At 37.3% G+C, this 18,584-nt stretch overlaps 1 protein-coding gene across 1 annotated transcript in view; it reads left to right on the forward strand.

Annotated features, from left to right (window-relative positions):
- PTPRG (protein tyrosine phosphatase, receptor type, G) overlaps positions 1-18,584 on the forward strand; it is a 703,838-nt gene that overhangs the window by 664,402 nt on the left and 20,852 nt on the right. The window contains exons 17-26 of the mRNA XM_012665722.1: positions 2-98; positions 4,837-4,919; positions 5,112-5,246; positions 6,511-6,645; positions 8,871-9,043; positions 10,598-10,733; positions 11,320-11,466; positions 13,783-13,876; positions 14,755-14,831; positions 15,318-15,446. Coding sequence (XP_012521176.1) covers positions 2-98; positions 4,837-4,919; positions 5,112-5,246; positions 6,511-6,645; positions 8,871-9,043; positions 10,598-10,733; positions 11,320-11,466; positions 13,783-13,876; positions 14,755-14,831; positions 15,318-15,446 — 1,206 coding nt within the window. The remainder of the gene's footprint in view (position 1; positions 99-4,836; positions 4,920-5,111; positions 5,247-6,510; positions 6,646-8,870; positions 9,044-10,597; positions 10,734-11,319; positions 11,467-13,782; positions 13,877-14,754; positions 14,832-15,317; positions 15,447-18,584) is intronic.

Genomic DNA, 18,584 nt, shown 5'->3' on the forward strand with positions numbered 1-18,584 from the left:
GGAAGTCCAGCGCTGTACTGCTGATATGAACATCACTGCAGAACATTCCAATCATCCAGAAAACAAGCACAAAAACAGATACATCAACATTTTAGCATGTGAGTAATAAACTTTAAACTGTCTTCAACTGCGAGGAAATTAAATTTTCATGCTGGGTATAAGCCGAAAGCCAAGCAATAAGAAGCAGGATGCCAAGAATGATAGTTGCAAGCTAACCTCTCATTAGCCCATCTTCAGCAATGTGTAAGGAGAAGTGGGGACATTTTCTTCCCCCAGTCTTGCATTAGGCTGTCAGGTCTCAGAGAGCTTAATACGGTGACTGAAAGAAAATGTTTTGAGCTTCACTGTTTTCACATAAAATGTGGGAGCCACAGTTTGACTGTCCTTTGGCTATCTTGATGTTGGTTTTAACCTGTGAGGGCCAAGTCTTTTTAATACAAATAGAAATATTGGGAATTGAATAGACTAAGCTGAATTTTACACCAGTCTTTGTTTTTATTTCAGCATATTATGGGGGTACAAACGTTTAGGTTACATATATTGCCTTTGCCCCAACCAAGTCAGAGATTCAAGCGTGTCCATTCCCCAGACGGTGCGCACCGCACCCATTAGGTGTGAATACATCCATCCCCTCCTCGCCCTCCCACCTGCCCGACACCTGATGAATGTTACTACTGTATGTGCACATAAGTGTTGATCAGTTAGTACAAATTTGATGGTGAGTACATGTGGTGCTTGTTTTTCCATTCTTGTGATACTTCACTCAGAAGAATGGTCTCCAGTTCCATCCAGATTAATATAAGAGGTATTAGTTCACCATTTTTTTTAATGGCTGAGTAATACTCTATGGTATACATATACCACATTTTATTAATCTACTCATGTATTCATGGACACTTGGGTTGTCTCCACATCTTTGCCATTGGGAATTGTGCTGCTATAAACATTCTAGTGCAGATGTCTTTTTTTATAGAATGTCTTTTTTTCCTTTGGGTAGATGCCCAGTAATGGGATTGCTGGATCAAATGGTAGTTCTCCTTGTAGCTCTTAGAGGTATCTCTGTATTACTTTCCACAGAGGTTGTACTAGTTTGCAGTCCCACCAGCAGTATATGAGTGTTCCTATCTCTCCACATCCACGCCAACATTCATTGTTTGGGGACTTTTTGATAAAGGCCATTCACACTGGAGAAAGTGATATCTCATTGTGGTTTTGATTTGCAATTCCTTTTTTCTTTTTTTTTTTTTTTTTTGAGACAGAGTCTCACTCTGTTGCCCGGGCTAGAGGAGTGCCGTGGCGTCATCCTAGCTCACAGCAACCTCAAACTCCTGGGCTCAAGCGATCCTACTGCCTCAGCCTCCCGAGTAGCTGGGACTACAGGCATGCGCCACCATGCCCGGCTAATTTTTTCTATATAGATTTTTAGTTGTCCAAATAATTTCTTTCTATTCTTAGCAGAGACAGGGTCTCACTCTTGCTCAGGCTGGTCTCGAACTCCTGACCTTGAGCAATCCACCGGCCTCGGCCTCCCAGAGTGCTAGGATTACAGGCGTGAGCCACCGCACCCGGCCGATCAAATGGTATTTCTATTTTTAGCTCTTTGAGGTATCTCCAAATTCTTTTCCGCAAAAGTTGCACTAATTTGCAGTCCCACCAGCAGTGTAAGAGTGTTAACTTTGGAACATTTTTAACACCTCAAAAGAAAACCTATACCATTAGCTGGCCCTCCCAATTCTTCCTTCTCCCCAGTCCCAAGAAACTATTTATCTACTTTCTCTGTGGATTTGCATATTTTGGACATTTCATATAAATGGAATCATATAGTATGTGGCCTTTTATGCCTGGCTTCTTTCATTTAGCATGTTTTCAGGATTCATCTATGTTGTGCCATGTATCAGCACTTCATTCCTTTTTGGGATGAATGATACTTTCACTATTTGATGGATATTTGGGCTTCTTCTACTTTTTTACTATTACGAATAATGCTGCTACACATTTATGTGCAAGGCTTTATATAGACATATATTTTCAAGTCTACCTAGGAGTAGAATTGCTAAATTATATGGTAACTCAGTTTAACAATGAGGAACTACCAAACTGTTTTCCAAAGCAGCTGTTCCATTTTACCACCAGCAATATATGAAGGATCCAGTGTCTCCACATCCTCACCAAGACTTGTTATTTTGGGTTTTTTTGATAATAGCCATCTTAATGGGTGTGATGTGGTATGTCATTATAGTTTTGATTTGCATTTCCTTAATGATTAGTGATGTTGAACATCTTTTCACGTGTTTATTGGCCATTTGTATATCTTCTTTGGAGAAATGTCTCTTTAGACCCTTTACCCATTTTTTTTTAACTGGATTACTTTTGTCTTTTTACTGTTGGGTTGTAAGAGTTCTTTATATATTCTGGATACAGATCCCTTATCGGATATATAGTTTGTAAATATTTTCTTCCATTCTGTGCATGTCTTTTCATTTTCTTAATGGTGTCCTTTGAAGCACAGATTTTTTAAATTTTGGTGAAATCCAATTTATTTTTTTCTTTTGTTGTCTGTACTTTTGGTATCATATCTAAGGAACCATTGCCTAATCTAAGATCATGAAGGGTTTATACCTGTTTTTGGAGTTTTATGGTTTAGCTCTTACATTTAGGTCTTGGATCCATTTTGAGTTAATTTTTATATAATCTGCCCATAAGTGTAATAGTTTAGTTCTGGACTCTCAATTCTATTCTACTGATCTATATGTCTAGCCTTATGCCAATACTGCACTGTCTTGATTACTGACTGTGTAGTTTTGTAGTAAGTTTAGAAATTGGGAACTGTAATTGTCCTGGCTGTTCTTCCAACAGTAGTTTATAGTCTGCATTATACAAGTTTTGTGCTTCTTTTGTTAAATTTATTCCTAAGTATTTTATTCTTTCTGATGCTATTGTCAATAGAATTGTGTACTTAATTTTATTTTTGGATTGCTCATTGCTAGTGTATATAAATACAATTGATTTTTGTATATTGATCTGGTATCCTACAACCTTGCTGAACCCATTTATTCTCACAGTTATTTCTTGTGGATTCTTTTGGATTTCTATATACAAGATTGTACCATCTTCAAATAGAGTTTTACTTCTTCCAAATAAAGTTTGAAAAGAACTCCCAAGTTATTTTTGAATAGGACTATTTGTTTCACTTATCTAAGAGAATAAAGAGGAGGTAAAAAAAAGAGAATAAGAAAGAAAGAGTCCAACTTTTCTTTTCTCCCTAGTCTTTCAGTGGATTGATTGTGGCAGTATTTGTTGGCCAACTCAGTCAACACTCACTGTACTGTGACTGTGACAAATTGTGTATCCATATACCTCCTTTCTAACCAGACAAATCAGGCAGGGATATACCTGTGCCTTACATACATCACACATATCATTCTCTCCACCATAGCCACCTTAACTTCAAATGACATTACTGCCTTAGCTAAAATTATGTGGCCAAGGAGGAGAAAGTCAAAGCAACTTCTGTATGATGTGCTAGAGGGTCATGGTATTTTGCTAGAAACCCATCATCTCTGGTTAAATGTTATACATTCACAAGTTCAGAGAGTTGGGTTTTAGCGTTCTCTTGGCAACTCATTCTGGGCACATCATGTGCCTTCATCTACCCCTATATTAAAGCCTTCATAAAACAAAAAATAGCATAGAAATGTCATGAGAACAAGTAAAATCAGACTGTGAATATGCCAGAAACATATGTGGATATAACATCACCCTCCCATATTGATCTATTAACCAATCTATTACCTTTTAGTTAAATAAGAATCTTGCAACTTCGAGAGTATGTGCTATTATTTGTCGGTCTAAGAAATAACAATATACACTGTAATGGCAACTAAGGCATGGCAGTTTGGATCCAGATGCCTTAGGAGAAATTTTTCTTTCGGGGCCTATTTGTATCAGGCAGTCCCTACTTCATGTAAACCCTAGACTGAGAGTTTGCCGGAACAACAAAAGCAATTCAGAATTCCAAGAATGTAGAGGGCTTACAAAAAGTGCTTAGTGTAGTCTGAGGTCAGTCATGTCTAGGCTAATCTACTCTTTGGACTTCTTTCTGAATTCACCTTTTATGATAATGACAACAAACAGAAATATTAATTGGCTTTTGCCCATTTTGTTTCTTTTATAGCTAAGGAAAATAAAATTGTGACCTCAGCTTCCTTTTCTTTCTTTTGCCATCCTAAAAACCAGGCTTACTCTGTTGGGCAACTAGAGACACATTATCATGCATCCCCCCACCTGTTGTTCATAAACTATGGTTAAATGGATCCTAAAATCTGATCGTTGACTTCAGATTCCTGTAATGAGATTACTCTTAGAAGCTCTGGTTCCCTCAATAACGTAGGTTCTATTGAGGTGGCAGGGAATCCAACTGAATTTAGCGATGGAATTTCCTGAAAATAGATATTCTGAACATGATATAATAGTCACCTGTTTATATTTGTATTAATGGAGAGGGGATGGGGAGATGTGTAATCAAAGACGTTTAAACTGGGTTTCAAAATATAGGACAAGGAAATTTTACAGGATGGCAGTTTCACAGGAACTAATAAGGACCTTAATTTGCATCTTGGATACTCGCAGGTCACAGCATGGGATAGAAGTGGCCCTGTAATTTTGAGATAGGTTCAAATGCTCTTGTCTTTGACTAGTTGTTACTCTGCCAAAAGTTTTCTCAGGGAACCCTGGGAGATGCCACATTACCTGATTGCTTTGTTTTGTGCTTTGGAATGCTGCTAGTTTCTGAATTATACATTTTGTTTCTGCTTTTTTTTTTCTTATCCTCTATAGATGATCACAGTAGGGTGAAGTTAAGACCTTTACCAGGAAAAGACTCTAAGCACAGCGACTACATTAATGCAAACTATGTTGATGTAAGTCACAAATGTTTTTATAAACCTGTTTCTGGAAATTGAAGACTGCAGCAGAAACTGCTGAATGTATTGTAATACTGTACAGAGCTTTCACTAAAAACACAGCCTATTCAATGTGGAAGGTACTTGAATTATTAACTGGTCTTCTGTGATACTGCTTTCATCTTACTTTGTGCTGTGTCATCTTTGAAGGGTTACAACAAAGCAAAAGCCTACATTGCCACCCAGGGACCTTTGAAGTCTACATTTGAAGATTTCTGGAGGATGATTTGGGAACAAAACACTGGAATCATTATCATGATTACAAACCTTGTGGAAAAAGGAAGAGTAAGAGCCTCTTAGCTTACTATCTTAATCATGCGCCTTCATTGAAAAAATGTTTATGGAGTACCTGCTGTAGGATGGGAACCTGACAAGGTGTAAAGAGTTATAGAAATGAAAAGCATTCTCTCTTCTCTTACCTTGCTTATGGTCTAGTAGCAAAGAGAGTGAAGACATTATAAGAGTAAATTAAACGTGGTAATAGAGATGAACTAGGTATTAGGGGAGTGCTGCACAATCAATGAATACATTCTCTAGTACAGAGATTTTGTAAAGGAGCTAATATTTGAGGTGATACTTGAACAACAATGAGGAGGAGTTACAAAGGCTGAAAAGGGAAGGAAAGGGCATTCTTAGTATAGGGGACAGAAAGAACAAAAAGCAGGGAAGTTGGAAGAAGCATGGTATGTAGTCAAGGAAATGCTAATAGTTCAAATTAGGGGAAGCAAAAATTGCTTAAACAAAAATGATGAGTAATGTAGAATTTATTGGATTATGAGCTCACATTAGACAGTGCTAACTTAGGCAGGAATAAAGGCTAAGCCTGAGGTTTCCTGCTCAAAATCACTATTGCTTCACTTTGTAGAGTTCCTATTCTGCCTTTGGTGACTCAAGTTCTGACATGAAAATTCTCACAGTTAAAAAAGACCTTCCATTAATGCAGCACAACCTCTAAATGATAGTTAAACTCCCTTTATAACATATCCTACCCCCACATTTCTTATAGGTCAAACATATAGGTTTCTTTCTTAGGCCCTCTTTAAAATACATCACGTATTGAAAGACAATCATATCACTTGAGCCCAGGAGTCTGAGGCTTCAGTGAGCTATGATTGCACCACTGCACTCCAACCTTGGTGACAGAGTGAGACCCTGTCTCTAAAAAAAAAAAAAAGAGATGATTGGCTGGGCATGGTAGCTCACGCTTGTAATCCTAGCACTCTGGGAGGCCGAGGCAGGAGGATCACTTGAGCTCAGGAGTTCAAGACCAGCCTGAGCAAGAGTGAGAGGCTGTCTTTAAAAAAAAAAAAAAGATCATAAATACTAGGTACCTTTCTCAGATGATCTTGTACAAATCTATCCTAAGCCATCAGTCAACCTCTTCAGAGGTCACATCTGCCTTTAAGCAGTTCAGCTCATGTGTTACTTTTTCAGTCAAGTAAATAACAATTTTACCTGTTATTTTAACATTATTTGAAATTACATTATCTACAGAATTGTGCCATAAATGGCAGTTATTAACTAATTTTCAACTTTTTTCTTTTTGCAGCGAAAATGTGATCAGTATTGGCCAACAGAGAATAGTGAGGAGTATGGAAACATTATTGTCACGCTGAAGAGCACAAAAGTACACGCCTGCTATACTGTTCGTCGTTTTTCAGTCAGAAATACAAAAGTGAAAAAGGTATTGAAAGAATTGGGTAGGCTGCCAGGGCCTTTCTTTATACTTGTATGAAAATTACTGTACAACGAAGGCCAAATCTCATAACCAACTCGGTTTTTAAAAAGTATTTTTAAAACATTTTTTCACAACTCATTTGATTGACAACAGAGGATGGTGTGAAAGGTATTGGCAAAGCACATAATAGAATTTAACTGGCCTGATTGAGTTCCTTAATCTCTTCATGAACAAGCCTTTTTTTTTTTAACTGTCCTCTTAGGTTTTGGTAATACTCAGCAAATATGGCATCTGTTTGATTTAGCTTTTTAAGTCCAATTTTCTGACAACTTTAAAGCATTGTTTCCTACTGCGTCCTGTAAGATGCCTGTAAAACTCTGATTCTGCTATTCAATAAGAAGAGAAAATGGATGCTATGTAATACGTATCTTCCCCACCATTTTAGAAATTTACAGTGAACACCAATGACCAGAGTGCTAGAGTTAAGAAAACTATAACTGTGTTTCGCCTAATATTCTCTAATGTGGCTTAACATTAAAACCCTTTTCTATAGAACTACTAATATCCTAAGAATCATACTTTGTGGAAATATTGCTTTCACGTTATCTCAGCTTCTCTTTTTCAACACCCGCTGTTAAAAGAGTCACAGATCATCATAGCAGTATAGTCATCCCCTCCTTATCCATGGGGGATACATTTCAAGACCCCCAGTGGATGCCTGAAACCTCGGATAGCACTGAACCCTATTTGTACTATTGTTTTTTCCTATACATACATGCCTATGATAAAATTTAATTTATAAATTAGACATAGCAAGAAATTAACAACTAATACTAAAATAGGATAATTATAACAATATACCGTAATAAAAATTATGTGAATATGCTCTAGCATGCTCTTTCTCAAGACAGAAAATATTGTGACACTATAGCATTTTCAGACTATGGTTAACCACAGGAAAGCAAAACCTAGGATGAGGGGGAACTACTGTATCATGAATTCTAGAAAAATGCTCATTGTTATCCTACAGAAACTTAGGTATGACAGTTGCTTGGAGTAATGGGATCTTAAATCTTTTTTTTGGCATCTTGGATATCTTCAAGAATGTGATAATGTTGTAGCCTCTTTGCCCCAAAAGAATTCATGTTTACTTATTTTTTATGTGCAATTTCAGTGGCTCTGAAGCCCATCTATGATCCGAGGTTAACAGTCCTTTCCATGTATAGTTATTTCCCAAAATGGAAGAAATAGTATGAAAATCCCATAGCACTATACCCACTATATCTGCCTTCTCTATAATAGAGCTGTTGGCTGGCTGATGCTAACCAATCAATAACCAGTATAAAACTTGCAAAGCCCAACTCATGGAAACCCTTCAGCTGTTTAAATGGAGCCTGCTTACTCTTGTCTTAGAAACAGCTGAAGTCACAGGAAGAAGTCATGTAGGAACTTTACGTGTTTTGCACATTGACAAGGAAAAAAAGTAGAAAAATGAGAGTTAACAGAAGAATTAAAAACTCAAAGCCATCGTGGGCCTTTGTAGCACAGGGCCAGATACCCTACAAGCTTCAGTGTTGATTGATTAATGACCCTGAGTCATGCAAAAAAATTATAATTTTTAGAGGCATTAGTAATATGAAAATATATCATAGCAAGTGATCTATGTGGGGAAATTTGTCATCCAAAGTAGTTAAAATGTAAAAAGTTCAGTCACTTAAAGGAAACTACTCTAAAAAAGTCATTTATGAAAGTGACAGATAAATGAGATGTTGCCTCTAACTCTAGAGACTGAGAATCACTTGAAACTTAGGAAACTGGCTTCTGAAGGTCCAACCTGAACAGTGGAGAAGGAATCACGGCCCACAGGCAGACAGAAGCAAAGGTCTAGGGCCGTCTGGAGTTGGAGCACAAAGTCAGGAAATGGAGGCCTTGTAGGAAAATTACAAAGTGTTTGGGATAGTTCCAAATCCAAAAAACCAATGTTAAATGTTCATTCATGGTACAATCTTAAACAGTCTCCTCTTCTAAGAAATAGTGATGCTTCATAGCCAGCTAGGGTAGTGTCTCCATTTAATAGCATCAAAGTGGCCACACACAGAAATAACCTAGCCCAGGAATAGTGATTAAGGTGAACGAGATCAAAGGTCATGTTTCCTGACACCTTACATCATTTTTATCCAGAATGCCCACCCTCAGCTTAAGGACATATTTTTTTTTTTTTAATCTCATAGGGTCAGAAGGGAAACCCCAAGGGGCGCCAGAATGAAAGGGTGGTGATCCAGTATCACTACACACAGTGGCCTGACATGGGAGTTCCTGAGTATGCCCTGCCAGTCCTGACTTTCGTGAGGAGATCCTCGGCAGCGCGGATGCCAGAAATGGGGCCTGTGCTGGTGCACTGCAGGTAGGGCCCGGGGCGCAGTGTGGGAAGTGGGCAGAGCAGTGGACTTGGGCCTCAGTGACTCTGCTATTGCTTTGTTTGACCTACAAGCTGAGTTTTCCGCTGAAAACTGGGATGAATAAAATCTGTCACGGTCCTAGAGTATAATAACTATATTTCCATAACATTAAGAAATCATCTGCTGCTTCTACAATTTAAAAAAAATTCTGCTCAACTAGATGAAACTCAAGTTTTTATAAAATCATCTTATTAATAAAATCCCCATTGTTTATAGGGAAATTGTACGCTGATCCTAATAAATGAAAATCTGAAACACAAGTTAAGGTCTCATCTCTCCACACTACTATTCAGAGTTTTTGTAAATGACTTTTCTGAACAGTTCCTCTAAATCATAATACTTACAGTATGTACGAAAAGATTTTCTCTTTGACTTTTTAGTTTATAAGTACCATATAAAATACCCTTTAAAAAACACTGGGAAGGCCTTATATAAAGCCTGTTTTCTCACAACTACCTTACACAACATTAGTTGGCTGTTTAAAAAGTGCTTTTATTGTGTTTCATTCACAATGACATTCTTGGCTTTACTTTTTTTTTTTACTTTGATATTCAAATACATATGGCTTATTTTGTGATTTATGTTGCATAGCTGCATGGCATTTTCTAAGCATTTTGGGGCTGTTCTTATAACATGCTTTCACAAAGCAAGACCTTTGCAGAAATTGGAGCCCATCTTCTGCTTAAAATCCTATTAGACTTTTATCTTTATTTTAGTGATTCCTGAATGGATCAGCGAAAAAGTAAATTCTGTCAAACAGCTTAGATATCAACGGAGTTGTCTTAGATGGGGAGCCTCCTGGGGAATTCTGCCAAAAGAAGCTTGTTATTCAGTACTATAGAATTCAAATTGCCTGGGTATTTTTTTAGTAACAATTAAGAAATGCGAATAAAAGAGGCCAAATTTTCCAGATGTATCATCTCCTTCTACACTGAGATTATTAAAAGAAAACACCCTTTTAAATAGGAACTGTCTCATGCTGAGGACATTAGTCAAGTTCTCAGTTACAGGTACCAAAAGCAGACTGAGGGAATCGTACAGAAAAGCATTCATGAAAAGGATGATGGGTACTCACAGAATCACTGGGAGAGTTGGAGAGCAAAGCACGTGTCTAAACAGCAAGGAAAAACTCCCTGCAGGATGCGTCAGCAGGTCTGGTCCAGGGGTAAAGATGGCTGCTGCCATGAGAGACATGTCTCAGTCCCTTGTATCACTGAGTTATGCGCCATTGCTTGAGCTGCAAAGGAGGCTGAGAAAGCAAGGATACAACATTTTTCTTCCAGCTCCTATGGTACAAAAGCAGCCTTACAAAGTGGGAACTGTCCTAATAAAGTTTTTAGGTGCTATCTTTGTGAATAATCTACATCAAGTATACCAGGTTATCTAAACAATGGGGTTGTCTCTAAATTCATTAGATATTTAGATTGTAATTTTTCTAATCCACTGTTAATGATATGGCAGAGCAAAAAGTACTAGTTGAGTGTCTCCATTTCTTACAGCGCCGGTGTGGGCAGGACAGGCACCTACATTGTAATAGACAGCATGCTGCAACAGATAAAAGACAAAAGCACAGTTAATGTCCTGGGATTCCTGAAGCATATCAGGACACAGCGAAACTACCTCGTCCAGACTGAGGTAGGGAGTATGCCAGCGCCCTCCCGAGATTCTAGCACGTGCTTTAACTGAAAGTTGAATGATACTGAAGGGACAGATTCATTCTCTTAGGCCTTGAAGGAATTTCCAGGTTTGTATTAGAAAATATCCTGACCATGATACAATTCTATGGATCACAGTTTTCCATTTCTGTGTGGATCTGAAACATTTGGATTTCTCAAAAACTACACAAGCACTTATGAAGCAGATAAACAGTTGTATCAAGAGCTATGTTAGATACTATGGGGGAGTTCAACATGTTGTCTGGCCTGAGAAATACACAGGAGAGCATGGTTCGAAAGCCCCTCATTGTACACATTCTTGATTGCTTTCTGCATTGAACCTACTGTTCTAGGCGCGGTATAGAATACAGAGCTAAACGTAACACAGTCTCTGCCCTAAAATAAGTTAGGGTGGATAAGCAAGTGAGTATTGGAGCAAATTGCCTAGCTATAAATGCTTGAAGAGATTCACTGGGAGGTCCCTGTGAGGGGCAGGGTTAACCTAAGTTATGCGTTCACACCTGCTTCACACCTCCTCGGTGACTACCATATATTATACCTTTTAGGAGCAGTACATTTTCATCCACGATGCCTTGTTGGAAGCCATTCTTGGAAAGGAGACCGAAGTATCTTCAAATCAGCTGCATAGCTACGTTAACAGTATCCTCATACCAGGAGTAGGAGGAAAGACAAGACTGGAAAAACAATTCAAGGTAGGGCTTTGAATAAATTTCTTTGGTATAAAGCAAGGAATTTTAAAAATGCCTTGAGTTTAGGGGTCATATCTTCTTTGAGTTAATTATATAGACCGAAATGGATTACTATTTGTACTGTTTGTTCCCCTTAAATGTAATGCAAAGGAAACTCAAGTTTTGACCTATATATGAATTATTGATATTCAAGTAGATAACATAATGCTGTATTTTCTTCTGAGAAATTTATGACTTCATCTGAACATAAATATCAGCCCCTATCGCTTCTCGGCCTTTTGGCTAAGATCAAGTGTAGTATCTGTTCTTATCAGTTTAATATCAGCCCCTGGTCACAATGACATGACTCAGTCATTCCAGTCCAAAAAATATTCTCTATATTTTTTTCTATCTTACCTGTATTAGGAACAGTTACTTGTAGATATATTGTCCTAAAAATATGCCTATTTGAAAAACTATTCCAGAAGATCATTTAGAAATTAAAAGAGTTACTAAACAATACTAGAGAAAAGTTAACTTTTCCTAAATGGTTGTTCTTTTTCCTGGATGGAGCATGAATAAGTTTAGAGGCAATTAAGGTTTATATGGAATTGACCAAAGTGAAGGTAAAAAAGAGAGACTAAAAGGACTGTTAAAGCAATTAAGATCAGAAAAGCTCAGTCGTCTGATAATCAGAATTTATTGTAACTTTCAAATGGTGACTGTCTCTCCAGTTATAAAGTACTTTGCTATTTATTATTCTCTTAGTCTTTCAGATTGTTTCTTTGCACATTATTCTATATGTAAGTAATTTCTCACTTTGTGCCAAGATAGAAAGAACGAAATGAATCTGTGCAGTTCAGTCTTCATGGTCTTCTTTCCATAGATTCTGAAACCTTCATTTGAATCTCGGGTCTAAAAATGAGACTGCCAAGCAAATTATAACAAGTGATACGAAATAAAAATAGATTAATTTCACTGAGTTCAGCCATAACAATAATTTTAAATTTCTTGCTCTCCTTTTAACATCCTAACTACAATAAACCCTAAAGTAATTAATAGTAAGGCCTTGGAGGCTGAGGTGGGAGGATTGCTTGAGGCCAGAAGTTCGAGACCAGCTTGGGCAAGAGTGAGATCCTATCTCTACAAAAAACAGAAAAATTAGCTGGTAGTGTGCACCTATAGTCCCAGCTACTCGGGAGACTGAGGCAGTATCATTTTAAATGTTTAAAATAAGTTCTTACAAAATATTAAGTACCAACATTTCTTAAACTCTGCCTTTGAATTCCATTTCTGCAATATTTGTTTACACATATTTTTAAAAAATTCATTGAAGAAACCTCCATTCAGTTGGAAACCAAGTAATTGGGATTTTTTTTTACAGGTACTATCCATTTCAAAACTAAAAAAATAAGAATCAGAACCTCAAATGAAAATTACATCTGGGGCCCATGACAGTACTGCTAAAGCCCTTAGAAAAGGAGACTGTTTCCATAGACTCCATTAAGATGGACCCCCACACCCCAAGAAAATAGGATTAACAAAATGGCTCAACCAAGCTACATCAACAGGAAGAATAATCAAACTCCTGGGCGAATTGTTTATAATAGCCTTAGGACAATGCCATTTCAGTTCAACAGAAATGTACTGAGAACTTATTGAGTTCTCTTTATTTTCAAGAAACATGATTAGTTTTTTGAGACAACATCTTGCTGTGTCACCCTGGCTAGAGTGCAGTGGCATCATCATACCTCACTGCAACTTCAAATTCCTGGGCTCAAGGGATCCTCCTGCCTCAGTCTCCGAGTAGCTGGGACTACAGGTGCATGCTACCACGTCCAGCTAATTTTTCTGTTTTTTTAGATTGCCCAGTCTGATCCCGAACTCAAGCAATCCTCCCACGTTGGCCTCCCAAAATGCTAGGATTATAGGCATAAACCACCATGCACCCCCCGACCCATGATTAGCTCTTAATAACATTAAGCAATCTTTTCTAGTGTAAACTCACTTGAATATTATGTGCCAGTGAGAAATTACTGAAATAAAATTCACAACAGCAGTGACATCCTGTAACAGAAAAATCCACATAATTCAATAAATATCTATTGCACACATAATACCTGTCTGCAAGAAGCCTAGAGCCTGACCGTAGAAATAATACAAGGATACAACCAAGGTCACTGAGAAAAGTACCACTAGTGAAGCATAAAAGTGTTCTTTGGGGCACAAAAATGTTTTTGTCCATCAGTAATCTGGTTATTGGGATTTTTGCCAAAGCCTCAAGCAAATGCTATCAATTATACCTTTGAATGAAGACTAAAAATATTGCTTTTCTTTCAGCTGGTCACACAATGTAATGCAAAATATGTGGAATGCTTTAGTGCTCAGAAAGAGTGTAACAAAGAAAAGAACAGAAACTCTTCAGTCGTGCCATGTAAGATCTTAAAATCAGTATTTTTTAAACTGGATTTTATGTACTATGTAAAGAGGCAGCTACTACCAAAGGGAAAATGTTGTGCTCAGTTCAACTAAGGCGGTTTGATGAAACTGGGAGAGGTAGTTATCAGTGTCAGCAAGTTGCTCCGTCTATCTGACATGAAGACTAGTTGTTTCCGTTTATCTCGAAATGCAAGAATCAGGTTACTTCTACAATATTTTAACTTAAAATACAATAATAAAGCTGTTATCACTGTGGCATTAACACTTTTAAAACTTAGAGTCTTAGACTAACATGTACAACCAGAACTACATCATTAAAGTATTGTGCCTCTTGAGATCAAGGCATTGTTGATTGCGGTAACCTTTGTATAAATAACTTAGGACACAGCAGAGGACACTGTGTGCATGCTGAAGACAGAGGCTTGGGTGATCATTGGAGACCTTTATCTCTATTGAAAAAAGCCGCTGTTTTCTAAGCCCATCGTGGGCGGAAAGATAGGGAGAAAAGTTTGGAAAAAGAGCCAAGTCCAATATGTTGGTATAATTGTAGGAATATTAAACCAGGGTCAAAAGTTCTCTAAAACCCTCTGTCATGTCTGTACAGAGTATTCTCTTAGTGATCTGCTGTGAAAACCTCTCCCACAGTAAAATTTTATTCCTATAATGCCTATGTCCTTCTGGGTATGTGCCGCCAAATTTCATTTTACATTCTGCTTTAGCTGATAACACATTAGCTTATTTTAAAATATAGATAAGCCTTAGAAAGGAAAGCCAGGGGAATATGTTATTCATCATCAAGTAAATCTCAAAGAGCTGTTGGTTCTGTGTGTATAATAAGGCAAATGTGGTGTTTCTGTTTTTTCCATATGATAGCTGAGCGTGCTCGAGTGGGTCTTGCACCATTGCCTGGAATGAAAGGAACAGATTACATTAATGCTTCTTATATCATGGTGAGAGTCAACAGTTAATTATAAATAAAGTCAATTAAACTGAAAAGTATTAAAGAACAGATACCACCTATGTGACTGATTTCATTCTTGAAATCGTTCTCAATGTGTATAGAGATTTCTTGTATCTTGAAACTTTTAACAAAACACACCTAATCAGTGGGGGTACAAAAATGCTTAAATTAAACAAAATGCTTCTTAAGGAATTAATTTTATTATTAATTTCACCCATCTAGTTTTGAATAAATGTTGAAATTACTGTTAAGCAAAAACAGCAGGGGTAACTAGAAATGAATTGCACGTGGAGAGAAAATTGTCTGCACAGTGTTAGCAGAAGTAGATCTAAAAATTAGCCAAATGTACTGAACGCCTTTCTCAATTATTTTAGTGCAGTCAAAAGAATGCTGTCTTATTTCATGAATATATTTTACTACCACGAAGTTAGAATGAAACACTTATAATCACTGATTTTCATCTTCTCAATTGAAGGGCTATTATAGGAGCAATGAATTTATTATAACCCAGCATCCTCTGCCACATACTACGAAAGATTTCTGGCGAATGATATGGGATCATAACGCACAGATCATTGTCATGCTGCCAGACAACCAGAGCTTGGTAAGTAAAGCACATCTGCTATATATTAATGAGCCCATGAGGCTACAAGCATAAATTACTTTGATACCTTGCCATAGGGCTATAGCAACCATATATGCTGGGGAGGAAATTTAGACTTCTCATCTTGGAATCTATAGAGATTGCTTTCATAGCGTCACAATACCATCCCTGTCAATTCCAGTATTTGAGTCTCTGGTGCTGTTGATGCCACCCTTCAGTTGTACCATACATGGCAGTATGGTAAGAGGTTTTGAAAATGGTCCTTTTACTACTAACCTCATTAATATGACTTTACACCAGCCTCTTACCTGCTGTGTGTCACTTCTGAAAAATAATTGCAGCTTACAAGTATGTGTGTAAACACATGCATGTATGTAAAAACATGTATGTATGTAAACAAAGTTACATGTATGCAACCCTGTTTACATATATTAGCTCATTTAATCCTCAGCAATTTTATGACCTAGGTACTATTATCTCATTTAATAGCTAAGAAAACTGAGGTGACTAACTTGCCCAAGATTTTGTCTGTCTCCACAACCCATGCTTTTAATCACTTTACTATAATACATACCCTACCCACAGCATAGAAAAGTTTTACGCAAAAAAATAAAAAAGGGGGAAAAATTGTATCGAGTATTTTTTTTCCATTCCATAGGCATGTCAGATCCATTACAGGGAGGGGATAAAAGGAAAGGCTATTTTGTTCCAACTTAAAGATCCTCTTAAGACTTTGACTAAACTACTTCTTTCCCCTCCCTTGGTCCTTCTCTGTATAGAGGGCTGAGCAAGTTGATAAATGTTTCTGCTTAGATCTGATGCATGCTTAATTAGCTGGGTCTTCAAAGATTAGGTGGACATGTGAGCCCACAAGGTAAAAACAAAAAACAAGCTCTGCCTGCATGTGTGTCAGATTAATGAGTTTTTTAATCAAGAAAGAAAAACATGTGATTGAACCCCTAGTCTTGGTGACATGCATTTGACTGTGTGCCCAGTCAGTAGGAACTTCTTCACTTTGTCGCATTTTGCTCCAGCTTCAGGGTACCGAGACTGCTTCTGTATGATGGAATGGCAACAAAGTTGAGAATCTTAAACTAAAAGCTGGAGTGTAAATTTTCAAATTAGCTGGCAACAGGGGTCTATTCTGCTTGGCATGTGGAAATTGGAGGCATTTAAGGTTGTTAAAACGTTCATTTGTTGGATGAGTCAGTATTTTGTTAGTGCCACTTAACAGAGGGCAATCACCATAAAGCCATCTACCCAAGGGCTCGGGGAGTAGGGGGATGGAGGGAAACTGGACCAAATAAGTGGACACGTGTTCTGCAGACAGTAAGGACACAACAACCACCCTGGAACATGTATTCTCGGTTCTCTCTGAGGCCTGAGGAGGCTAGGCTAGAATCATGTAGTGTCTGTTCTCTCAGCTCAGCATTTCACCATTGCACAGTTTTCTCCTAAAGATAATATCTCTGGATTCTTTTTGTTGTATTACTAGTTATTACTCTATAATTTTACAAGACCATAATTCTATGAATAGCCCAAAAGTCACTGGTTCTTAACTCAGAAAGCACTGTTAGAGGTGCCCAGACATCTTTGACCTATAAATATAGGTGTAAGCAAAATAGCTATGAGACCAGAGTGCCTGCTGAATTAAGGAGTGGCATTTATTTTTCTTGCTCTTTCAAGATGAACAATTATTCCCTAGTTCAGTATCTATTCAAGGTTTTTTCTGCCTTTTCTTCCATCGCAATTAAAATCCCTTTGGTAACCTTTAGGCTAATTAGATAATTTACTACTCATATTATCATAATATTTCTTCTAGGTAAGTAGTTTTATTATTCCCACTTTTCAGATATGGAAATTAAGGCTCTAAGAGATTAATTTATTTATCCTGTGCTTAATCTGTGCGTACTGGTTAACTTTAGATGCCCTATCCATCATTACTAAATGTCTTTAATATCTGTTTCCTTGGACAAAACGTATTAAAACCAACGACAGTTACAGACTTCTTTTGTATAGACTAAACCCAATTGCTAATCTGTTTCCCCTTATGCTGAGCTTTAAAAATAAAAATGTACTTGGCAATAAGCTATATTGAAACTTGAAAGGGTGATAAGTCTTATTGGACTGTTGGCTCATTTCTAATGCAACAATGTAAGATTAAACAAAGCTTTCTTTGTTTTGAACATTCTTCCGAATTATTTCTGACTTCAATGATCTGACTTCAATGATAGTAGCTAGGCATTTTCAGGAAAATGCCCACAGAATTCTATAGGCTGTGGTTTGCCATTTGAGCTGATTAGGAAATTGGTGGGGGTGGGATTAAGATCATCATAATCGTATTTCTCACAGTCTCCGACCTATGCCAACAATTAACTTTTTCTTAGGCATCCATAGTTTTCAGGGATGGAATTCAAGTACCAAGCCTGAATATCTATTTTTAATTTTAAAATGGATGAACATTTAAAGCTTGCCTGATTCAAGGCTAAAAGACTTTCTACGTTATTCCCTCTTGAAATCTAACATTGACAGATTAACTTTTCTTTCGAAGAGTGCCTTCTACTTACAGCCAACACATTTATTTATGTACAACTTCTTTCCAAAAAAGGTTCTATTCTTTACAAGTTATTAGTGTGATTTTACACAATTTATGGACTCCCCGGGGGGTTTTCTTGTCCTCGTCTGTAAAGACAGATGATAAAAATCTCTTATCTAGGGGTTAATATCCAAAATTTGTTAAGAACTCATGCAAATCAAAACCACTATGAGATATACGACCTCACACCCATCAGGACAGTGATTAATAAAAATTCAACAGATACCAAATGTTGGTGAGGGTGTGGACAAAAGGGAACTCTTATACACTGTTGGTGGTATTGTAGACTGCTACAACCTTTATGGGAAATGGTATTTCTAAAGAAACTAAAAATAGAACTGCCATGTGATCCAACAATCCTTGCTCTGGGCATATACCCAAAGGAAGTGAAATCACCACCTCATAAAGATATCTGTTCTCCCATGTACATTGCAAGCTTATTTACAGTAGCTAAGGTATGGAAATAACCTAAGTATCCATCAATGGATGAATAAAGAAACTGTAACATACATACATATATGTGTGTGTGTGTGTGTGTGTGT

The sequence above is a fragment of the Propithecus coquereli genome, unplaced genomic scaffold, assembly GCF_000956105.1.
Source record: "Propithecus coquereli isolate 6110/MARCELLA unplaced genomic scaffold, Pcoq_1.0 Scaffold1, whole genome shotgun sequence".
NCBI lineage: Eukaryota > Metazoa > Chordata > Mammalia > Primates > Indriidae > Propithecus > Propithecus coquereli.